Here is an 18,135-nt window from a genome sequence, read left to right on the forward strand (position 1 = left end):
TTTAAATTTAATCTCTGATCATCTTTCACCAAAACACTAAAAAGTAGCAGGTAATGAAAACCTTGTAAAAAAAAATGACTTCCTATCATTTTTAACCAGATTAGATTGTCCAAGTATAATGGAAATTGCAGGTGTTTGGATATAGATAAGTGTTCATGAGCTATGGTATAGCAACATAAATGATATACAAAAAAGTGATGATTTAAAAGGCCAGTGCTTTTTCTTTATTTTATTTTTTTGTCTATAGGGAAAAAAGGACCTGAAGCTGTTTGTTTTAAAAGGGTGGAATTTAAGCATTTTTGCCCTCTGAACTGTCTATTATTATCTTGAACCTCTGCTGATCAGGTGTTCCATCCTTGTGGAAATGATTGAGGTAGAGGGTTAAGCTGGAAGTAGAGTAATTTGAAAAACATTTGAGAAAAAACATTGGATATTTATTTCAATTCACTTTGACAAAGGCAAAGTGTGCTTTGTTGAATGGCATTCTTAAGGCTTCTACAGTTTTACATCTAGGATAAAAAGTAGATTTCTCTCTCAGAAGTACAATAAGAGGGTCGAGTGCTAGATTACAATTCAGTGTACTCAGTACCCTTGTCAGCATATAGGCTATGCCTAATACCCAGAAAGATTCTTTGTATTCTTTATATCCACACTTGCAATACTACCACTGCAACTGTTCTGTATGTTTTTGAACTCCATATAAAAAGAATTACACTGGTTTTGTGTGTGTGTGTGTGTGTGTGTGTGTGTGTGTGTGTGTGTGTGTGTGTGTGTGTGAATTAGCTTCCCCTTAGCAGTATTTGTAGATACTGGTTTGATATTTTTTGATGGACGCTTGTATGGCTAAAACTTTTGCCTTGAAATCTAGAAAAATATGAATCATATTAGCTACTTCTGTTGCATGGCAAGAGCTACACTAAAAGATAATCCTGGGCCTGGAAAGATGGCTTAGCAATTAAGAGCACATGCTGTTCTTGAAGAGGACCCTGATTCATTTCCTAGCAGCCACATGATAGCTTACAGCCATCCATAACTTCAGTCACAGGTGATCTGAGATCCTCTTATTACCTCTGCAAGTATCAGGGATGCACACAGTACATAAGACATATATGCAAGCAAAACACTCAATACACTTAAATATCTTTTTAAAAAAATGTATAAAGATGTGGAGTTAGAGAGATGGTTCAGAGGTTAAGAGCACTTCTAGAGGTCCTGAGTTCAGTTCCCAGCAACCACATGGTGGCTCACAACTATCTATAGTAGGATCTGATGCCCTCTTCTGGAATGCAGGTACATATGCAAAACACTCATACATAAAATATAAAAAAAAATTATAGACATGTTCTTGATCCTACCAACTATAAGATCCTTATTTGGGATATTTTCTTAGATTCCCTTCAAAATTTATATCCTGTTTCACTTTCTTTTCTTTTTAAATATTTTTTTTTTTAGCGTGTGGGTGTTTTGCCTGAATGTATGTCTGTGCACCACATACATGCCTGATAACTATGAAGACTAGAATGCTTTGGGATTGGAGTCACAGACTGTTGTGAACCACCATGTGGGTTCTGGGAATTAAATCCAGGTCCTCTGTAGAGCAGCTAGTGCTCTTAACCATTGAGCACCTGTCCAGCCCCTTTTATCTCTTTTTTCTAAATGGTCACAGCTAGTCCATATACCACTACACCTGATACATTCCAATTTTTTTTTGTTTGTTTTTCATTTCAACAATCCTGCTTTCTTGGGTGTGATGGTTATTTCTTGGCAGTCAACTAGACTATATCTGAAATTAAAACCCTACTGGGTACACCTGTGATGGATTTTTTTTTCCTTAAATAATTTGAAATGAGAAGACCCAACTGTAATCCAGACCTTTTGAAGTGGAAAGATCTACCTTTAATCTGGGTCATACCTTCTGCTGGCAGCCTATATAAGAAGGAAGCTTACTCTCTTTGCCTACTTGCTTTCACTCTCCCTGGCAAGTCCATTCCTTCACTGGCTTTAGAGCCTACTTTGGGATTCTGGTATATACTAAAGCCCAGCTAAGGCATCCAGCTTTGTGGACTGAACAACTGCTGGATTCCTAGACCTTCCAATGGTAGACAGCCACTGTTGGATTAGCTGGACCACAGCCTGTCAGTTATTCTGAGAAGCCCCCTATAGATAGACAGACAGATAGATGATAGATATAGAGAGCTATGCTAGATAAAGCTATTTAGCTAGAAAGATGAGAGGTAGGTAGACAGATGATAGATATTCGCTCATTCATAAGTCTGTTCCTCTAGAGAACTCTAGTACATTGGGTATTCATAAGACAACACCTGAAAATATGCTCTAAAGAGAAGTGGCATGCTTATCTACTTAATCACATAGTACTCAACCAATTCTGATTTTATTAGCACTAATGTGTTATCTTTAAAAAACACCAAAACACTACCTGAGACAGTCTTATGTAGCCCAAGCCAACTTCAAAATCACTCTTACCTTTGCCTCCCAAGTGCTAGGATTATATGCACACACCAGCTTTCCTTTTGATTTTTACATGATATATGGGTGCCTGAGTATTGTAATCCATAATATATCAATACTTGGTATGTCTATTGAACACTTATTTAAGATTTTGGTAAGTATAAAATGCTTATGAGATCCTTATGCAGATACCAAGAAATATTTGTATCTACAATCTCTCCTGCCCCTATATGAATATTTTAAATAAACTTTTAATGCAAGCATGGCATACATACAGAAAAATACACAAATTGCTCTGCACTAATGGCATCATAAAAAGGGTAATTATATAACCACGACATACACAACTATATTATTGTCTCTTAATTATTACTTGTCTGTCCCCAAGTGTCTGAACTCTAACACAACCTTTATGTAAATTAAATTATACACAGTATATTCTGTGACTTTACTTAACATTGTGAGATCTATCCATGTTACTTGTAGTAGTTGTACATTTATTTCACTGTTACATATTATTCTATCAGTATATCACAACTTATCCATTTTGTTGTTAATGGTTTTTGGATATGTTTCCACTGTCTAGTTGAAGGCATGCTGTTAGGAATATTCTTGTATGTATTTTTTAGTGTGCTCCTATGTGCATTTTATTGGTGATTTTGTTTGACCAAATTAACTCACTGGTAGAACTTTTAGGTTCCTGTGACTTTGGAGGTCACTATGAAAGTAAGTCAAATATGAAACAGAAGAATGCTTTCCAGGAAGCACGGCTTCAATGAATGAGACAGATACTACTTATTGGCAACTTTGGGCTCTGTGTGTGTTGTATATACATGTTCCTGTGAATCTGCATGCATGCGTGCATGCGTGCATGTGTGTGTGTGTGTGTGTGTGTGTGTTACATGTAGAGGATAGAGGTCAACTTTGGGTATGTCCCCTGATTCCTTTTCATTCTATTTTTGAGATAGTCTCTCACTGAACCTAGGGCTCATGGATTTGGATAGGCTGGCTGGGCAATGAGCTTTAGAAATCTGTCTCACACTCTCAGCACTGGGATTACAGACACATACCACACCAGGCTTTTTACTTGGGTCTTTATCTGCTGAGCCATCTCACCAGGCCCAAGTTTGGGCTTCTTAAAACATGACACCAAAAGGCAGAGAAAGGGAGCAGTCTTTTGGGTAGGAGTAAGGGATCCCAGTTAACAGAAGAAATTTGGATTGCCGCTACTCAATGGAATAAATAGTATTGGAACATAGGATTTTTTCATTAAGATTCCTCTCTGTATCCTCTGGCATGGCCTACTACTAGTCCACTAATATATAGGTGTGTGTGTATGGGTGGGGGGGTAAGAAATAGAGTAATCTCCTAAGGATCTTGACTAGGACTCAGATCTTACAGCAGCACATGTTTCAGTCACCCTAACTTAGTAAAGAATTCTACTCAACTTACTTGTTGGCAGAGTGAGAGAATGTTAGCATGTACAGTAAACAAAAGCAGCTATGCCTGGGAATGTAGACAATATGATCAGCTGAAAAGTGGGATCTAGAAAATGGATTATTTTATTTTTTCTTCTTACCATGTGTGAGGCTAGTCTAAGGCCATTAGCACACTAAGCCCACAAGAATTTAGTTGGGGCCTAAAATGATTCAGGTTCTACAAATCCTGATCTATTTTTATATCACTTGGGTTCTTAGATTATGTTTACTAACTGAAAGCTTGAAGTTGATGAACTCTGAATTTCACATACACACCACTTCCTACTCAGTCCTGTGATCTTGTAGCAAGCTCTACTTTGTTTTCCAGTTGCTTGTGGAAGAGCCAGATGGCTTTCTGGAAAAAGCTTCGATTATTGGGGCTTAGTTCTGATTCTTCCTGTTTGTAATACTTGAATAAACTCTTGCAGTCTTCACTAATTTGGTAGCTTCCCAATGCCATTAAAACAGGTATACTTGTTTTATTTTGCCTTAGCTTTTCTCATTGTTTGCAACAAAAGTATGAGCAAAACTTATTTCTTCACTATCAGAAGCAGAACCTAAAGAATCCCATCTGTTTTCTCTCTCTCTCTCTCTCTCTCTCTCTCTCTCACACACACACACACACACACACACACACACACACACACACACACAGAGTCACTCTAGGTAGCTCGGGTTGGCCTCAAACTACAGCACTCCTGCCCCTGCCTCTGGAGTGCTGGAAGTACTGCCATTACATACCATGCTGGCCTCTGATTATTTTCTATACAATAACACAACATTGAAAACTTCATTGTGCAACATTGTAATGAAAGCCATGCTTTATATGGTGGTGATATGCAAAAACAGACGTGAGAAGGAAGAGTCGAGACAGAAGCCCAAGAGGCATCTATAGTAATGGATCAAATATGGGTTGATGAGAGTCACCATAGAGAATGCAAAGAATGCTGAAGTTGGAGTCACAGGACTGGTCATTACACAGATCCTGTCACCTCTGCTAAGTCATTTAACCTGTCTGATGCTGCTTCCTTATTTACAACTAGTCACCTCATAGGTCCTAAACTATTTGGATGAAATATTAGCCACTTCTGTTTAACCTATGGAATTGTCATTAGTGATGAAAAATACATTATAAAATTTAAAATGCAGTGTTCATTGGAGATGAAGGAAAAATATGAAAGACAGAGATTAATATGTTGAGTCTTAATGACTAGAAAAAGATATTCACCCTAAGCAGGTCAGTCAGGATAGGAAATGATTTTTGAAAACCAAGACTAGGGTTAAAGAATAAACAGTGGTTTAATTTTAATTGAAGAAATGTCCAGCAGCAGTTAGTTAATAATATATTAATATATTCTTAGGTATTTTCAATGTGAGATTATTTACTCTCCACAAATTTTTAAATTCTTAAAAAGATGTTACCTCCAAAAGGATCTATATTCTCTCACTTAAAAACAAAAATTCACACACACTTCACTTACTCTGGTCTATCTGTTTGTAGAATTGAACATTTGCTAGGAAAAGATCATGAAAGTGAGGAGATATGTTGGGGAGTGGTCTTACTTACATGTAGGAGTTGAAGAAAAAAGATGTTCTAGGTCCTTCCCTAACTGCGATTCCTCATATGTATCATGTTAGTTGTCACCACTATTAGCTTGGGTCTAAAATTTAGGTAGGGCTCACATGGATGACTTTTGTTCCTTGTGTCATTGTTTGAAGCTCTCTACTGGTACTCAGTTAGTGATAGCCTAGGCTTGAGACCCCAAGATGGTTTCATTCACCTGTGTGGTGTGTCAGAAGAGTAGTCGCTGCAGCATGGTGACACTCCCTTGGCCTTAGTAGGGGCTCATAGCTCTTTAGTGTCTGGTCATGGAAGAGCACTTTTTTTTTTTTTTTTTTTTTTTTTTTTTACTGTATTCTACTGGTCATAGGCATTACAGAGTTTATCCCAACTCCAGGGGAAAAGACCCCATGAAAATAGAAAAAAAATCTTTTCTTTCATTTCGAGGGAAAGGGCTTCAGAATATCATTGTTTCAACTTGCACAACTAGTTAAGTGGGGGTCTTACTGTACTCCTGCCTGTAGTGTGTACCTGTCCCACCTATGACCTTGAAGCACCAGCCCCTAGGGCATGACCTCGGGGCTAGCTTAAGCTTCAAGTATGCATGGCCCCTTCTCTCCCTCATGGGCTTGGATGGTGTAGACTGACTCAGGCGACAGGAGCAGTGTGGGACAGGGCGTCAGCCTTCCAGAACTCGACCACGACTTTGCCTTATCCTGTTTAGTGAGTTGTTCTCCCCAATATTATTTCCAAATAAAATAGTTTATCAGTATCTATGGATTATCTGCAATACTTGCCATCCATGGCGTCTATGCATGAAGCATCTCCTGAAGGCCAGACCCTTCCTATCTGCATTTTACCTGCTTTACTCCCTAGAATCACAACACATAAAGTGTGGGTTCTCTGTGCCTACACATTTGAATATGTCTCCAAAGTTCTTATATTGCAAACAATCCCCAATGTAGCAGTCATTGAAAGACAGCATCTAATAAGATTAGACCATGGGATCTTTGCCTTCAGGAATAGATTAATAGCATCCAGTGAGTGCGTTGGTTCTCAAAAGAGGGGATTTGTAAGTTTGTACTCCTCTGGCCTTGTCTCCTGGTCTTACATATGCTTGCTGGTCTTTCCACCATGTTATGATAAAGGAAGAAGATCTTTTACCAGATGTGTCCCATCGATCTTGCATTTCCTAGCTTTGGGAAGCATGAACTAAATAAAGTTTATAATTTAAAAAAATCATATGCACGATGTGTTTCTTTTAAATGTCTATGCCTTTCATTGTAGATGAATCGCTAAATGGTCTCATTAAATAAAAGACATGGAGCCAGAAATCAGGTTAGAACCTGAGAGATCAGAGGAATAGGGAAAGCCACAGCTAATCTCACCTCACCAACTGCAGCTTCCAAAGAGAGACCTGCTTCCTGTATATCTATGCCTATATTCTTTTTCTGTTCTCTCATTGGCTCTCTCAGCCCAGCTACATCACTTCCTCTTCCTGCTCAGCTCTGTCACTTCCTGTCTGTCTGTATAGACCTATGGTTAGTCTATGGTTAGTGCTGGGATTAAAGGCCTGTGTTACCAGCATGGCTCTGTTCCCCAGTGTGGCCTTGAACTCATAGAGATCCAGACAGATCCCTGCCTCCCAAGTGACAGGATTAAAGGCATGTGCTACCATAGCCTGACTTCTATGTTAATATAGTGGCTGGCTTTTTCCTGATTCTCAGGTAAATTTTATTGGGAGATACAGTATATTGGGGGACATCATACATCACCACATTTCATTTAGACACAGAATGTAAGATAGTTTCTGTTCCTCTTTAAAAATTTAGTTTCTCTTGGTGTAGTTCTATCTTTACACTTAGTCTATGTGGTTATGTCTAGGCTGGCATAGCATCTCACTAACTAGTCACTGGTAATTGGGTAGTAGCACTTCATCCATTAAAAAGCAGGCTTGGGGGTTTTCCTTGTGTATCTTCTGCCTCTTACCATGTGAGTTTGAGATAGGATTTCTTGGAGTCCAGGCTAGCTTCAAAGTATGTACCAAAACTAGCTTTGAATTGCCGATCCTTTCCCCCGCCTCCTAAGTGCTGGGATTACAGTTGTGCATCACCAGGCCTAGCTTTGTCCTTGCCATTTTATTCTAACTCCTCTTAAATGAATTGACTTTTGGTTGTATAGAATTCTGGTTATACAGAGATATTTTATTGCCTATTTTGTTTTCATGCCCAGCAAAAGTTTACGAATAACAACCTTTCTAGTTTTACCTTAAATAAAAGTCTGACGCTTTTACTTGAGTTCCTAGAAATGAGTTAACATTTCCTCTTATCTAGTAGTAAGACATGAGTTTCTCAACCTTAGGGAACCTTGAGATGAGAAGTAAAAGTCGATACTGGAAACTTTATTCTGTAGCAGAAAGTTTTATGAAGTTGAATCTGCAGTAATTGCAGCTTTAGTTGTTCTAATAGACACTAAGTCAGTGAAGTTTGGAGGGCTATGTTGTCATGTAAAGCTCAAAGCTATACTATGTGAAAAGAGCCAGAAAAGAGGATATACTGTGGACCTCAAGTAAAATTCTAGAAAATGCGAAGTAGGGATAACAAGATGACTCAGCAAGTAAAAGTGATGCCACCAAGTCTGACAACCTAAACTCAATCTCCAGAGCCTACCGTGGTAAAGAGAACTGACTCCCAAAAATTCTCCTCTGACCGTGGCACACATGCTCACACAGACACGAAATAAATATTTTAAAACATGAAAGAAATATTAAAGAAGAAAATGCAAACTAATCTACAAAAAAAGAAAACAGGTCAGTGGCTTCCTTTGAAAAGGGAAATGAGAAATAATTTACACACACACACACACACACACACACACACACACAAGCACAAAGTAACGTGTCAATGCTCACTTTATTTGGTGGTACTTTCACTGGTATATAAAAATTAAGTTACTAAGTTCTATGCTTTAAACATAATGATTTGTACATGTCAGTTATGTTTCTTTAAAGCTATTAAAAATTCAATACTCCAGCTGTGGCATATTTGGGGAGACAAGGGAAAGGCAATTCCTTTATTCTGAACTAAGTACTTGTTAAAAATGTTTCCCCTTACTAGAACCTATCAAAGTTTCTTTTCTGTTGCTTTAATAAAGACCTTGACAAAAAAACAACTTGAAGAAAGTGTTCCTTTAGCTTACAAACCCAGGTTATATTTAACATTATAAACATAAGGGTTAAAAGAAAGTACTCCTGCTGGGCAGTGGTGGCGCACACCTTTAATCCCAGCACTCGGGAGGCAGAGGCAGGTGGATCTGAGTTCAAGGCCAGCCTGATCTACAAACTGAGTTCTGGGACAGCTGGGCCTGTTACACAGAGAAACCTTGTCTCCAAAAACATAACAAAACAAAACCAAGTATTCCTGAGAAAGACACACCTGAAAGCATGGGTGTGGGCTTTTCAAAGACTCTTCCATCACACTTTATGGCTATCATAGTTATTTTTTTGAGAATGAAATCCAATCAAGCCTTTTTATGTAAACAAAATTATTCTATCCCATCTACTTCAGAATAAAAGGATCTCAAGATTTAGTCATCTATTTCAATCTTATTTCAGTGGTGCATGTACATGCATGCATATAAGGGCACACACAGTGCCAAAGTACTTGTTGCTTCCCAAAGTTACTAGGTCATATTGAGACTTTCAATGTTTTTTTTCTATTGCCTATGAAGTTTCCTTTTCCCAGATCTGCTTCACTTTTTCATTTACACTGCTCTGGTTAGAAGACAAATTATTCTATCAACAGATCTGTACTATGTTAACATTTGGTCTAAGCTAGGCATGGTGATGCACCCCTGTAATCTCAGCACTCCAGAAGCTGAGGTAGAAGAATCACAACTTTTAGGCCAGCCTGATTACATGAGTTTAGTTTGAGGTCAGTCTCAAATTATAAGTGGATTCGTGGTGGTGTTTTGTTGTTTTTGGTTTTTAATGTGTATGGGTATTTTCCCTACATGTATATCTAGGTACTACATGCATTCTGGTGCTTGTGGTGATCAGAAGAGGACATTTGATCTCCTGGGTTATATCTGGAGTTACAGATGGTTTTGAGCCACAATGTAGGTGCTGCAAAGAGAACCCAGATCTCTGGAAGAGAGGCCAGTGCTCTTAACTGCTGAACCATATCTCAAGCCCCTGAGCTTGTTTTTAAAAACTGTACTTGTAAGTAAATGTTTATTGAAAGGCAGAATGCCTTTGAAACATAGAAGTGTTACAGTGACTTTATTTCAAACTAACAAACACAAAAAAGCTAACTAAATTTTGTGAAACTAAGTGACTATTGTAGTATTAAACCAAATTTCTGTGTTCTAAGGCAAAAGCCCTGTCATGTGCAAAGCGGAATGCATTAATTAGGGTTTTCCAAACAAACACTGGAATTGGCTCTGACACTATCATGAAGGCCACAAAGTTCCAAAATATGCTATTTTTATATAATGATGAACAAGTAAAGCTAGTGATCTAGTTCAGTCCAAGTCTGAAGACCTGGAGGCGAGAGAGGAGAATGCTATAAAAGCTTCATTGTGAATCCAAAGGTCAGAAAACCAGTAGTATTGATGTCCATCTGGGGCCAGAGAAGATGGATATAAGCAAGAAGCACATTTAATTTTATTCAAAATCTCAATGGATTAAAAAACTCTTGTTTGCCTTGAGGGCAATCTTCTTTGGTCTCAGTCCACTGATTCAAAGGGTAATCTCTTCCAATAACATCCCATAGATACACCAGAAAAAATGTTTTACCAACCATCTGGGAATCCCTCTACCCAGGCAAGCTGACACATAACATGTCAAAGTTAGCCATCACAAGTATTTTCATATAGTTGGAACACTGTCTCTTTCCCAGAAGAGGTTTCTGAATAGTGTTTACTTTTCTTCTAACTTAAATACCATGATATAAAATAGTATTTAAAGTACTGATAAAGTGTTAATACATACTGTACAATCTGATCGAGTAAGAAAGGTAATTGCTTAGTATTTGTGTTTACATATAAAAAAGTATATAAGCACACACACATAAATAAAAAATAATTCATGCCAAGCAAAGAAAAAAGCTTTCCTGCTTACTTTTAGTTTATTGGCTTATAACATTTTCCTTCCCACTTATTTCTGCCATACCTCATTTAGCCTGGCCTAGAACTCAGTAGCAGCCCAGGTTGACCTTAACTCATGATCCTCCTGCTTTGCTTCCTAGGTGCTGGGATTACAGGTGTGTGCCACCAGATGCCAGCATTCTGCTCTGTTTAGTGCAATTTTGATCCACAGACACATCACCCAAATCAACCACTAAGTATCTGGGTTATTTGTTTTTGAGTATCTTAACAGTTACTATGAACATTTGTGTGTATGTTTTCTGTAGGAAAAAAAAAAAACAACACACTAATTCTTTTTTTATCTCAAAGATTTGTGTATGGCTCATTATAGCCCAAACCCTACCAATTTAAGGTCAAAATGACGTTTTCAACATGAAAACAGAGCTTTTATTTCAAAACAGTGTCATTATGTAACCCAGGTTGGCCTCCAACTGGAGCTCTCCTTCCCCTAGCTCCTCGGTGCTGGGATTACAGGAATGTGATACCATGCACAGCCAAAATACAATTTTCTCAAATAGTATTAATTCCTGTAATGATATTGTAAACCAGAGAGCATAAAATTAATTGGATTTTTATGCAAGCAATATATTTGTTTCACTTGGGCTCCAAAGCATGTATTTGCAGAATATGCAAATGAGCTTTGAATATAAAATCTTATACTTTATTGTGTATATGATATGTATTGCCTGAGGGCACTTTTAAGACAGGGTCTCATGTTTTAACTCATTCTTGCCCCAAACTTTAAAAAGATGTGCAGGGGGGGGTGGGGTGTGATGTGGGGTGGTGTGGTGGTGGGGTTGGGGGGTGGTGGTGGTGCATGCCTTTTTTTTTTTTTTTTTGGTTTTTTTTCGAGACAGGGTTTCTCTGTGTAGCTTTGCGCCTCTCCTGGGACTCACTTGGTAGTCCAGGCTGGCCTTGAACTCACAGAGATCCGCCTGGCTCTACCTCCCGAGTGCTGGGATTAAAGGCATGCGCCACCACCGCCTGGCTAAGAGATGAAACTTTTTTTTTTAACTTAGTTTTCGTTTCTTTTTTCAGTATTACTTTTTAATTTTGTGTGCCGAGTAAGCCGAAAAAGGTAGCCGGAGGGATAGACGTGGGTGTTGGGAACCGAACTCTTATATTTTTGGTTGTGGGCCTAGCCTTTAACAGCTGAGCTATCCCTCCAGCCCGTGCACGCCTTTTAATCCCAGCACTCGGGAGGCAGAGGCAGGCAGATTTCTTTGAGTTCGAGGCCAGCCTGGACTACAGACTGAGTTCCAGGAAAGGTGCAAAGCTACACAGAGAAACCCTGTCTCGAAAAAACAACAAAACAAAACAAAGCATGTATGAGTGTTTTGCCTCCATGTATTTATATATTATTTGCATTCCTGGTATCCATGGAGGCCAGAAGGCATCAAATCCACTGGAACTGGAGTTACGGATGGTTGTGAGCCACCATGAAGATCTTTGTATTGAATCTGGTCCTCTGGAAGAGCAACAAGAGCTCTTAACTTCTGAACCATCTCTCCAGCCTCTGGCATCAAATTCTTCATGTAACTAAGGATGACCATGAATTCCTGATCCTTCTGCCTCTACCTCCCAAGGCTGGGATTATAGGCCTTCAATACCATGTCCAGCTAAAACACTATATCTTTTTTTTTTTTTTTTGACTAATCAGTGAAGAAAAACTTCACATTTCTTCAACTAATGATGTAGGAGATAAACACCAGTGTTTGCCAAACCTACTTTTCAATGTGTGTAACTTTGTATCACCACATTACAATTCTAATAAATACGGGCAGTATCATTCTCTTTTATGATTTTCAAAATTTGGGTCTTTATTAACCTATTGGATCCTACTGTATTTATATTTATTTCTTTTGGGTTAAGAATCTTACATTTCCCAAGCAGACCTTGAGCTTGATACAAGGATAAACTCCACCACGTCCACTCCTGCTCCAACCCCAAGTGCTGGGTTACAGGAATGCTGCTACCATCCAGTTTATAGGTGCTAGGGAATTGAACCTAGAGCTTGAGTGCTAGACACACACTGTACCAACTGAGCTGTATCCCCAGTCCTGATCTTACTCACTGTGTCTACAGAACTTACTCATACCATGTTTGCTTTCTCTTTAAAACTGTGAACCGCACTTCAAATGTCTTTAGAGTATGAATTCCAATATGTGTGTATTTAAACATGTGTACTTACATATGAAACATTATTTTGAGAAGGGTCAACAGCGTTACTGAACTGCTCACATATTTTTAGTCACAAGAACTCTGACCTCACATTTGTTCCAGTATGCTGTGCTCTGTTGCACAGCAGTGAAGTTTCAGTGCACTTTTATGTTGAAACTTGTTAGATTAGGGCACAGGAATTGGTTTCTTAAACTTCTTCATTCTCCTCCCTATATGTTGAGAGTTCCTGAGTGGTAGGCTCCAGTGTTTCCCACCAATCATTGCACCCCGGCTTCTGAAAGTACAAAACAAATGGAAAAAAAGTCAGATTCAGATGTCAATTAAAAACACAAATATAAAACATCTTGTTCTATAAAACTGCATTCAGTAAATACACTGCAGTTAAACAGCTGCACTCAAATTCCACTTCTGCCACTCAATCGGTCTGTCCCATTGGTTTAGCAACAATCCGGGTCCTAGTTTCTTCATTTGTAAGAAAGTGCTTATTTGTAAAAATAACAGTGCCTGGTACATACTTTTCGTAAGTATAATCTCTCTAGAAATGTATATTATTACTTCAATATAACTCATATTCACAGTCACGTATTAGATCAGTTAAATGTCTGAGCTGTGGCTGATAGCAAGGAGGAGTACCAGTGTGTGTAGAGGTAACAAGAACAAAGTCTGGCAGGTATGTATGTGACACTGTCACAGGGAGACCCATTATTTGTATGCTACCATAAAAGAGTAAACACTGATATAACCTGTACAGTATCCTTTCACATTATGACATTTGGACCACAGCAACTCTGAGAGAGGGCAGGCATTACTCATCTAGCTTGGTGGTGAAGAAACAAAGCTGTAAGATGTGGAACCAGACCAGTATCCTAAACAGAAAAAAGCAGTCAGGAGAACTCCCATCTGGGTTTCTCCCTCCACCCCCACGCCTAATGCTTTGCTTCTACTTTATTTAACTGGTTAGCCTGAAGAGAGAACAATGGGTTGTTTTCAGGGAGGAGGAAGTGTCAGTGGCCAGGAGAGCATGAAGTAAGTACTCAGAAATGGTTCAAATAATCTCTATCACTTGGGAGCTTGCAGTAAATGTATCATCTCGGGCTCCTACTCAGGCTTACTAAATCAAAATCAGCATTTTAAACTAAACTACAGGTGATTCCTGTGGGCACTAGTTGAAGCAGCTGTATCCCACTAATTGCTCTAGTGACATTTTGTGTGTGTGTATAATATGCAGCTATGTATGTGTATATATACACACGATATATACCCTCATTCTTAGATCCTTCATCACTTTTTATCATTTTAATTAGGGACGACTGTCTGCAACAGGTTTTTCAAAATTCAACTTTTTTCCATGTAGTCCTTAAGGATTTCCACTTTAAGTGGGGTTATTCATGGGTGTTAGAAAACCCTAAAGCAGGTTGATCCGTTCTGCCTTTAAATGCCTTTCAAAAAATTAACGTCTTAGTTTTTAACCAAAGGATACAGTAGATGACAAACGGCCCTCTTCACCTTAAGCACGACAGATTAAAAACACTTTAGAGCTCTCACCCACCGAATTTAATCCAGACTGATTCCCTAACGTTTTGCCACTTTGGGGTTCAAAACTGAGCCAGCAACGGGAGAAAGAAGATTCTAAGGTGAATTCCTCTTGCCGCTCCACACCTAACCGTGCCTGACGTCGGGGTGGGGGGTGGGGGGTGGGGGGTGGGGGGCAAGGCCCTACGCAATCCGATCACAATTAAGCTGCATTGTTAAGGCTCCGCCAACGCCGGGCCCCGCAGGCCGCGGCCCGGCGAGGGTTTGCAAGGCCCGGCGCCCCGCACGTGGCGGTGCTGTCGGCACTCGGCCTGGGTCTGTTTTAAATTACCGTTCCTAATTTGAGGGGAGCCTCCTCCCGCCGCTTAACCCGCCCGGTGGAGCACGGGAGACGAGATCCCCATCACCTGGGCCACCGGAAGCCAGGAACCCGCTCCGGCCGGCGGCCCCTCCCACAGCGCCTTCCCGATTGGACGCCCGCCCGAGGGAGGAGGGCCGCGTCGGCGCGCGCACCGGCCAGCCTGGGGAATTCCACTTCCTCTCCCGCCCACCAGCATAAGCACGCAGGGGCGGTGCCTTCCGCCCAAGTCCCGCCCAGCGAGACCGGGGGGGGGGGGGGGGAGGAGGTTCCCGCCGCGTCTCGCGATACCTTGCTGGGTGAAGGGGGCGGGCCCCGGCCAGGAAGAGAGCACAAAACTGCCCTTAAGTCATTGCAGCCCCGGAGCTCCGGTCCGCCTGCCACGAGGTTCTCGCGAGACCCGCCGCCGCCGCCGCCGCCGCCATCCCAAGTGAGGAAGCCAGGGGGGCCCCCCACTGTAGGGAGGGGCGAGGGGGCCCTGCACCGCGCAGCTGCCGCTGCCATTACCTTCCTCCTAAGGTCTCCTTCCGGTTCTCGATGCTTCTCTGAGTCTCAGCGTTTCCGCCGCTCGTCTGCCCTCCTCCTCCCCGCCCCCCCCCCCCCGCCCGCACCCTTTCAGCCCATGACCCGCCTCCGTCCCCCGCCCTCCGGGTCCGACCTCCGCTCGGTGTAGTCGAGGCGGTGCCGTTCCGACCGGAGGACGGCGGAGAGAGAGGGTGGCGCGTCCGCTCGGCCTGGACCAGGGCAGCAAACCGCTCCCTCCCAACCACCCCCCGGGCTCGCCCCGCGCTCGCGACGGCGGCGTTGGCGGACGGATACGCGGCGGTGAATAGGCGGTGGGGGGGGAGAGGAGAGGAGAGGGGCGGGGGGGAGGGGCGGAGCGTGGCAGCTGGCAGTCGTTCCGTCAGAGCGGACATCTTGTGGCTGTGCCGTGCGCGTGAGCCCCGTAGGGCCGGGGAGGCACCAGCTGCCGCGCGGGGAGGAGGAGGCCGAGAGGCCGCAGCTCGAGGGAGGCCCCGGCCCCTCTTGTGGTGTACGCGTGGGTGTGGACGGCCGCGGGAAAAAGGGGAAGGGCGACCGGCCCCGGGCGGGGGGGGGAGCCCAGCGCGGCGCCCCGGGGGCTCGGGGGGGAGGGCAGGGATGGGGGGGGGGGAAGACGGCCCGAGGGGGGGCAGCCTTCGGGGCCGGGCCGGGCCGGGCTGGGCTGGGTGGGGTGGGGTGGAGAGGCCGGCGAGGCCGGGGAGGCCGGGGCCCGGCTGGAGGCTGGGGGAGGTGGGGTGGGGTGGGGGGGGACATGGGCGCGTCCTCGCGCCGGAGCCGGAGCTCCGCGGCCGCCGGGCGCGTGGTGGTGGTGGAGGTGGAGGAGGAGGAGGCTGGGCGCGCGCACGTAGCAGCGCGCCGTGAGGCGGGGAGTAAGGTGGTGGTGGTGGTGTCAGGGGCGACCCAGAACCCAGCCCCAGCCGCGGGGGGACGGCGGCGCCCACGGGCCCCCTTGCCTTCTGCTCGCCCGCCGCCGCCGACCTTCGGGGCAGAAACCGAAAGGCGCCCGGCGCCGGTCCGGAGCCGCCCGCTCCCCCTCCCCCTCCGCCTTTCTTTGCCCTAGTGACGCCGGCCTAGCGCCGACTAGGCCCCGGCTCCTCCTCTGCCCGGCTCTGGACCCTGCCCCGCACCCACCCCTTTCTCCTCCGCCTCTTCCTCTCCCACCCGGGGCTCTCTCTCTTCCTTTTCAAGAGGCCGGGAAGTTAAACTTGTAACCTCCTCCTCCTCCTCTTCTCGCTCTTCCCGTCACCCTCGCCCTCTCGGGGCGAACCGCGGAGAGAAGTAGTTGGTGGCCTTGCTACCTACCCCGCCCTGCCCGGATCGCGACGGTTCTCCGGGCGCTGGAATCGGCAGGGTTTTTTTCTCTCCGAGGCCTGGGCGAGTGGCTGATCTGCTCCGTTTTTGCAAAAGGCGCCTGTGTCTGGCAGAGCCGGTGTGAGAAGAGACAATCCTTCCTCGCCGCCGGGCTGATCAAGACTTTTGGCCGGACCTTTGAGGACACATCGGGATAGTGAGGAGCCCGGCGAAAAGCACAGACTATGGCGCTGAAACGGATTAATAAGGTAAATTGTTGGGGCTAAATGATATGGACGGGGTCATGGGAAGAAAGGAAGGCTGGGCCCCAGGAAAAGTGTGGGAATGGGACACAATTCTGAAGATACCTCTTCTCGGGCTGCCTCGAACGTGCGTTCTTTATGAAATAAGCTTTAAGTTGGGGGGAACTGAGTGCTTTTGGCAAGCGAAATGTTAGGCTGAATTTTACTAGAATCTGCAGGTTATGGGCGAGGGAGCGTGGCTTCTAGGCCCCTCGGTTTTCGGCCTCACGAAGAAGAGTTAGTCCGGTTTGGGAAGTGGAATTGTGTAGAGGCCCTCGGGCAGATGTCATAGTACTGCTTCCTATTCTTGGTTCTTCAAAACTTATTTAGCTGTATTGTGGCTATAGGCCTTCTAGGAAGAAAGGAACGAAACAGATGAGAAAGAAAACGTTTTGTTCCGAACTTTCTTTACTGAGGATCAGGGTATTATAAACATACCTCGGTTTGCTAAAAGGTAGTGACGAAGTCTGCCCAGAAGCCTAACCCAATCTGGGCAGTTACACAAGACTAAGTGGGGTTGGGAGGAGGTGGCACTGTTGCCACTTCCTGTGTTGTGTGGTCGCAGCTTTCACCCGAAGCTATTTATCTGAGGCACCGGGAACTGATGTAAATGCCTTCAGAGAGATCCCTGCGGGGTGGGGGTGGGGGTGTTTGACAGTGCAGGAAGACTGGATGGACCGACTGTTTTGCTTAGAACCCTTACGGGGGCTTGTTTCAGCAGGTCAGTATGATTTGTTAAGTTGTCGGTTTAAGTTGGAAAAAAGCTAGGGTTTTTCAGAGGTATAGTGTGAGCAGAACCACCACCTCGGGTGGTTTAGTCTCATTTTCTTACTCTAACTTCTACCCCGCATTTTAAGATGGCGGCTGCTTTAACTGGTTCGGGTTCTTTCTGGCATCTCCTTTTCTACTAATACGAAAAATGTTCTCTGTTAAGCGTTAACCGTTTATCTGGTTGTAGGGAGTTCTAAGATCCTTTGCTTCCAAGAGTTAACCTAAATTAAACTCTCAGACTGAATTTCTCCTCTTAATTTGTGCGTGTGTGGTGTATTTGGTTCTTGCACAATCGAGAGGGTGGAGTATTTACAGCTAACTTGAAAAAAATGTCGTGGAATAAACTTGTCTTAATAGAAGACAAAATGGGAAGGTTTGGTGTTAGAAACTTAGGCTCTTGTAGTTTTTAGACTCTGGAAAGAACGGCCCGGATCTGGATCGACTACCAGTAGATCTGTCTGGTGCTACTTTATTTCTAGTTACTTAATATGTATAACTTGCTAG

General features: G+C 43.3%; 2 protein-coding genes across 8 annotated transcripts in view; one reads left to right on the forward strand and one right to left on the reverse strand.

The window, feature by feature from the left end:
• Nucleotides 1-12,805: 12,805 nt before the first annotated feature.
• Nucleotides 12,806-16,768, reverse strand: LOC107400796 (uncharacterized). Its single transcript, XM_042279970.2, has 4 exons — nt 16,755-16,768; nt 16,515-16,679; nt 15,233-16,324; nt 12,806-13,108 (listed from the first exon to the last, which is right to left on the reverse strand). The coding sequence occupies exons 1-4, from the start codon at nt 16,766-16,768 to the stop codon at nt 13,000-13,002; spliced, it is 1,380 nt and encodes a 459-aa protein (XP_042135904.2). The 3' UTR covers nt 12,806-12,999.
• The window catches only part of Ube2d3 (ubiquitin conjugating enzyme E2 D3), a 30,270-nt gene continuing 25,844 nt past the window's right edge, over nt 13,710-18,135 (forward strand). For 2 of the 7 annotated variants that reach the window (XM_015992560.3, XM_076575030.1), the window contains exons 1-2: nt 15,410-15,550; nt 16,676-16,827. In XM_015992560.3, coding sequence (XP_015848046.1) covers nt 16,804-16,827 — 24 coding nt within the window. In that variant the 5' untranslated portion in view covers nt 15,410-15,550; nt 16,676-16,803. Of the gene's footprint in view, nt 13,861-14,917; nt 15,156-15,409; nt 15,551-15,615; nt 15,759-16,675; nt 16,828-18,135 lie in introns of those variants that run through there. The other 5 variants (XM_006970339.4, XM_076575029.1, XM_076575028.1 and 2 more) reach the window with 4 other exon arrangements.

Source organism: Peromyscus maniculatus, chromosome 6, assembly GCF_049852395.1.
Source record: "Peromyscus maniculatus bairdii isolate BWxNUB_F1_BW_parent chromosome 6, HU_Pman_BW_mat_3.1, whole genome shotgun sequence".
Taxonomy (NCBI): Eukaryota; Metazoa; Chordata; class Mammalia; order Rodentia; family Cricetidae; genus Peromyscus; species Peromyscus maniculatus.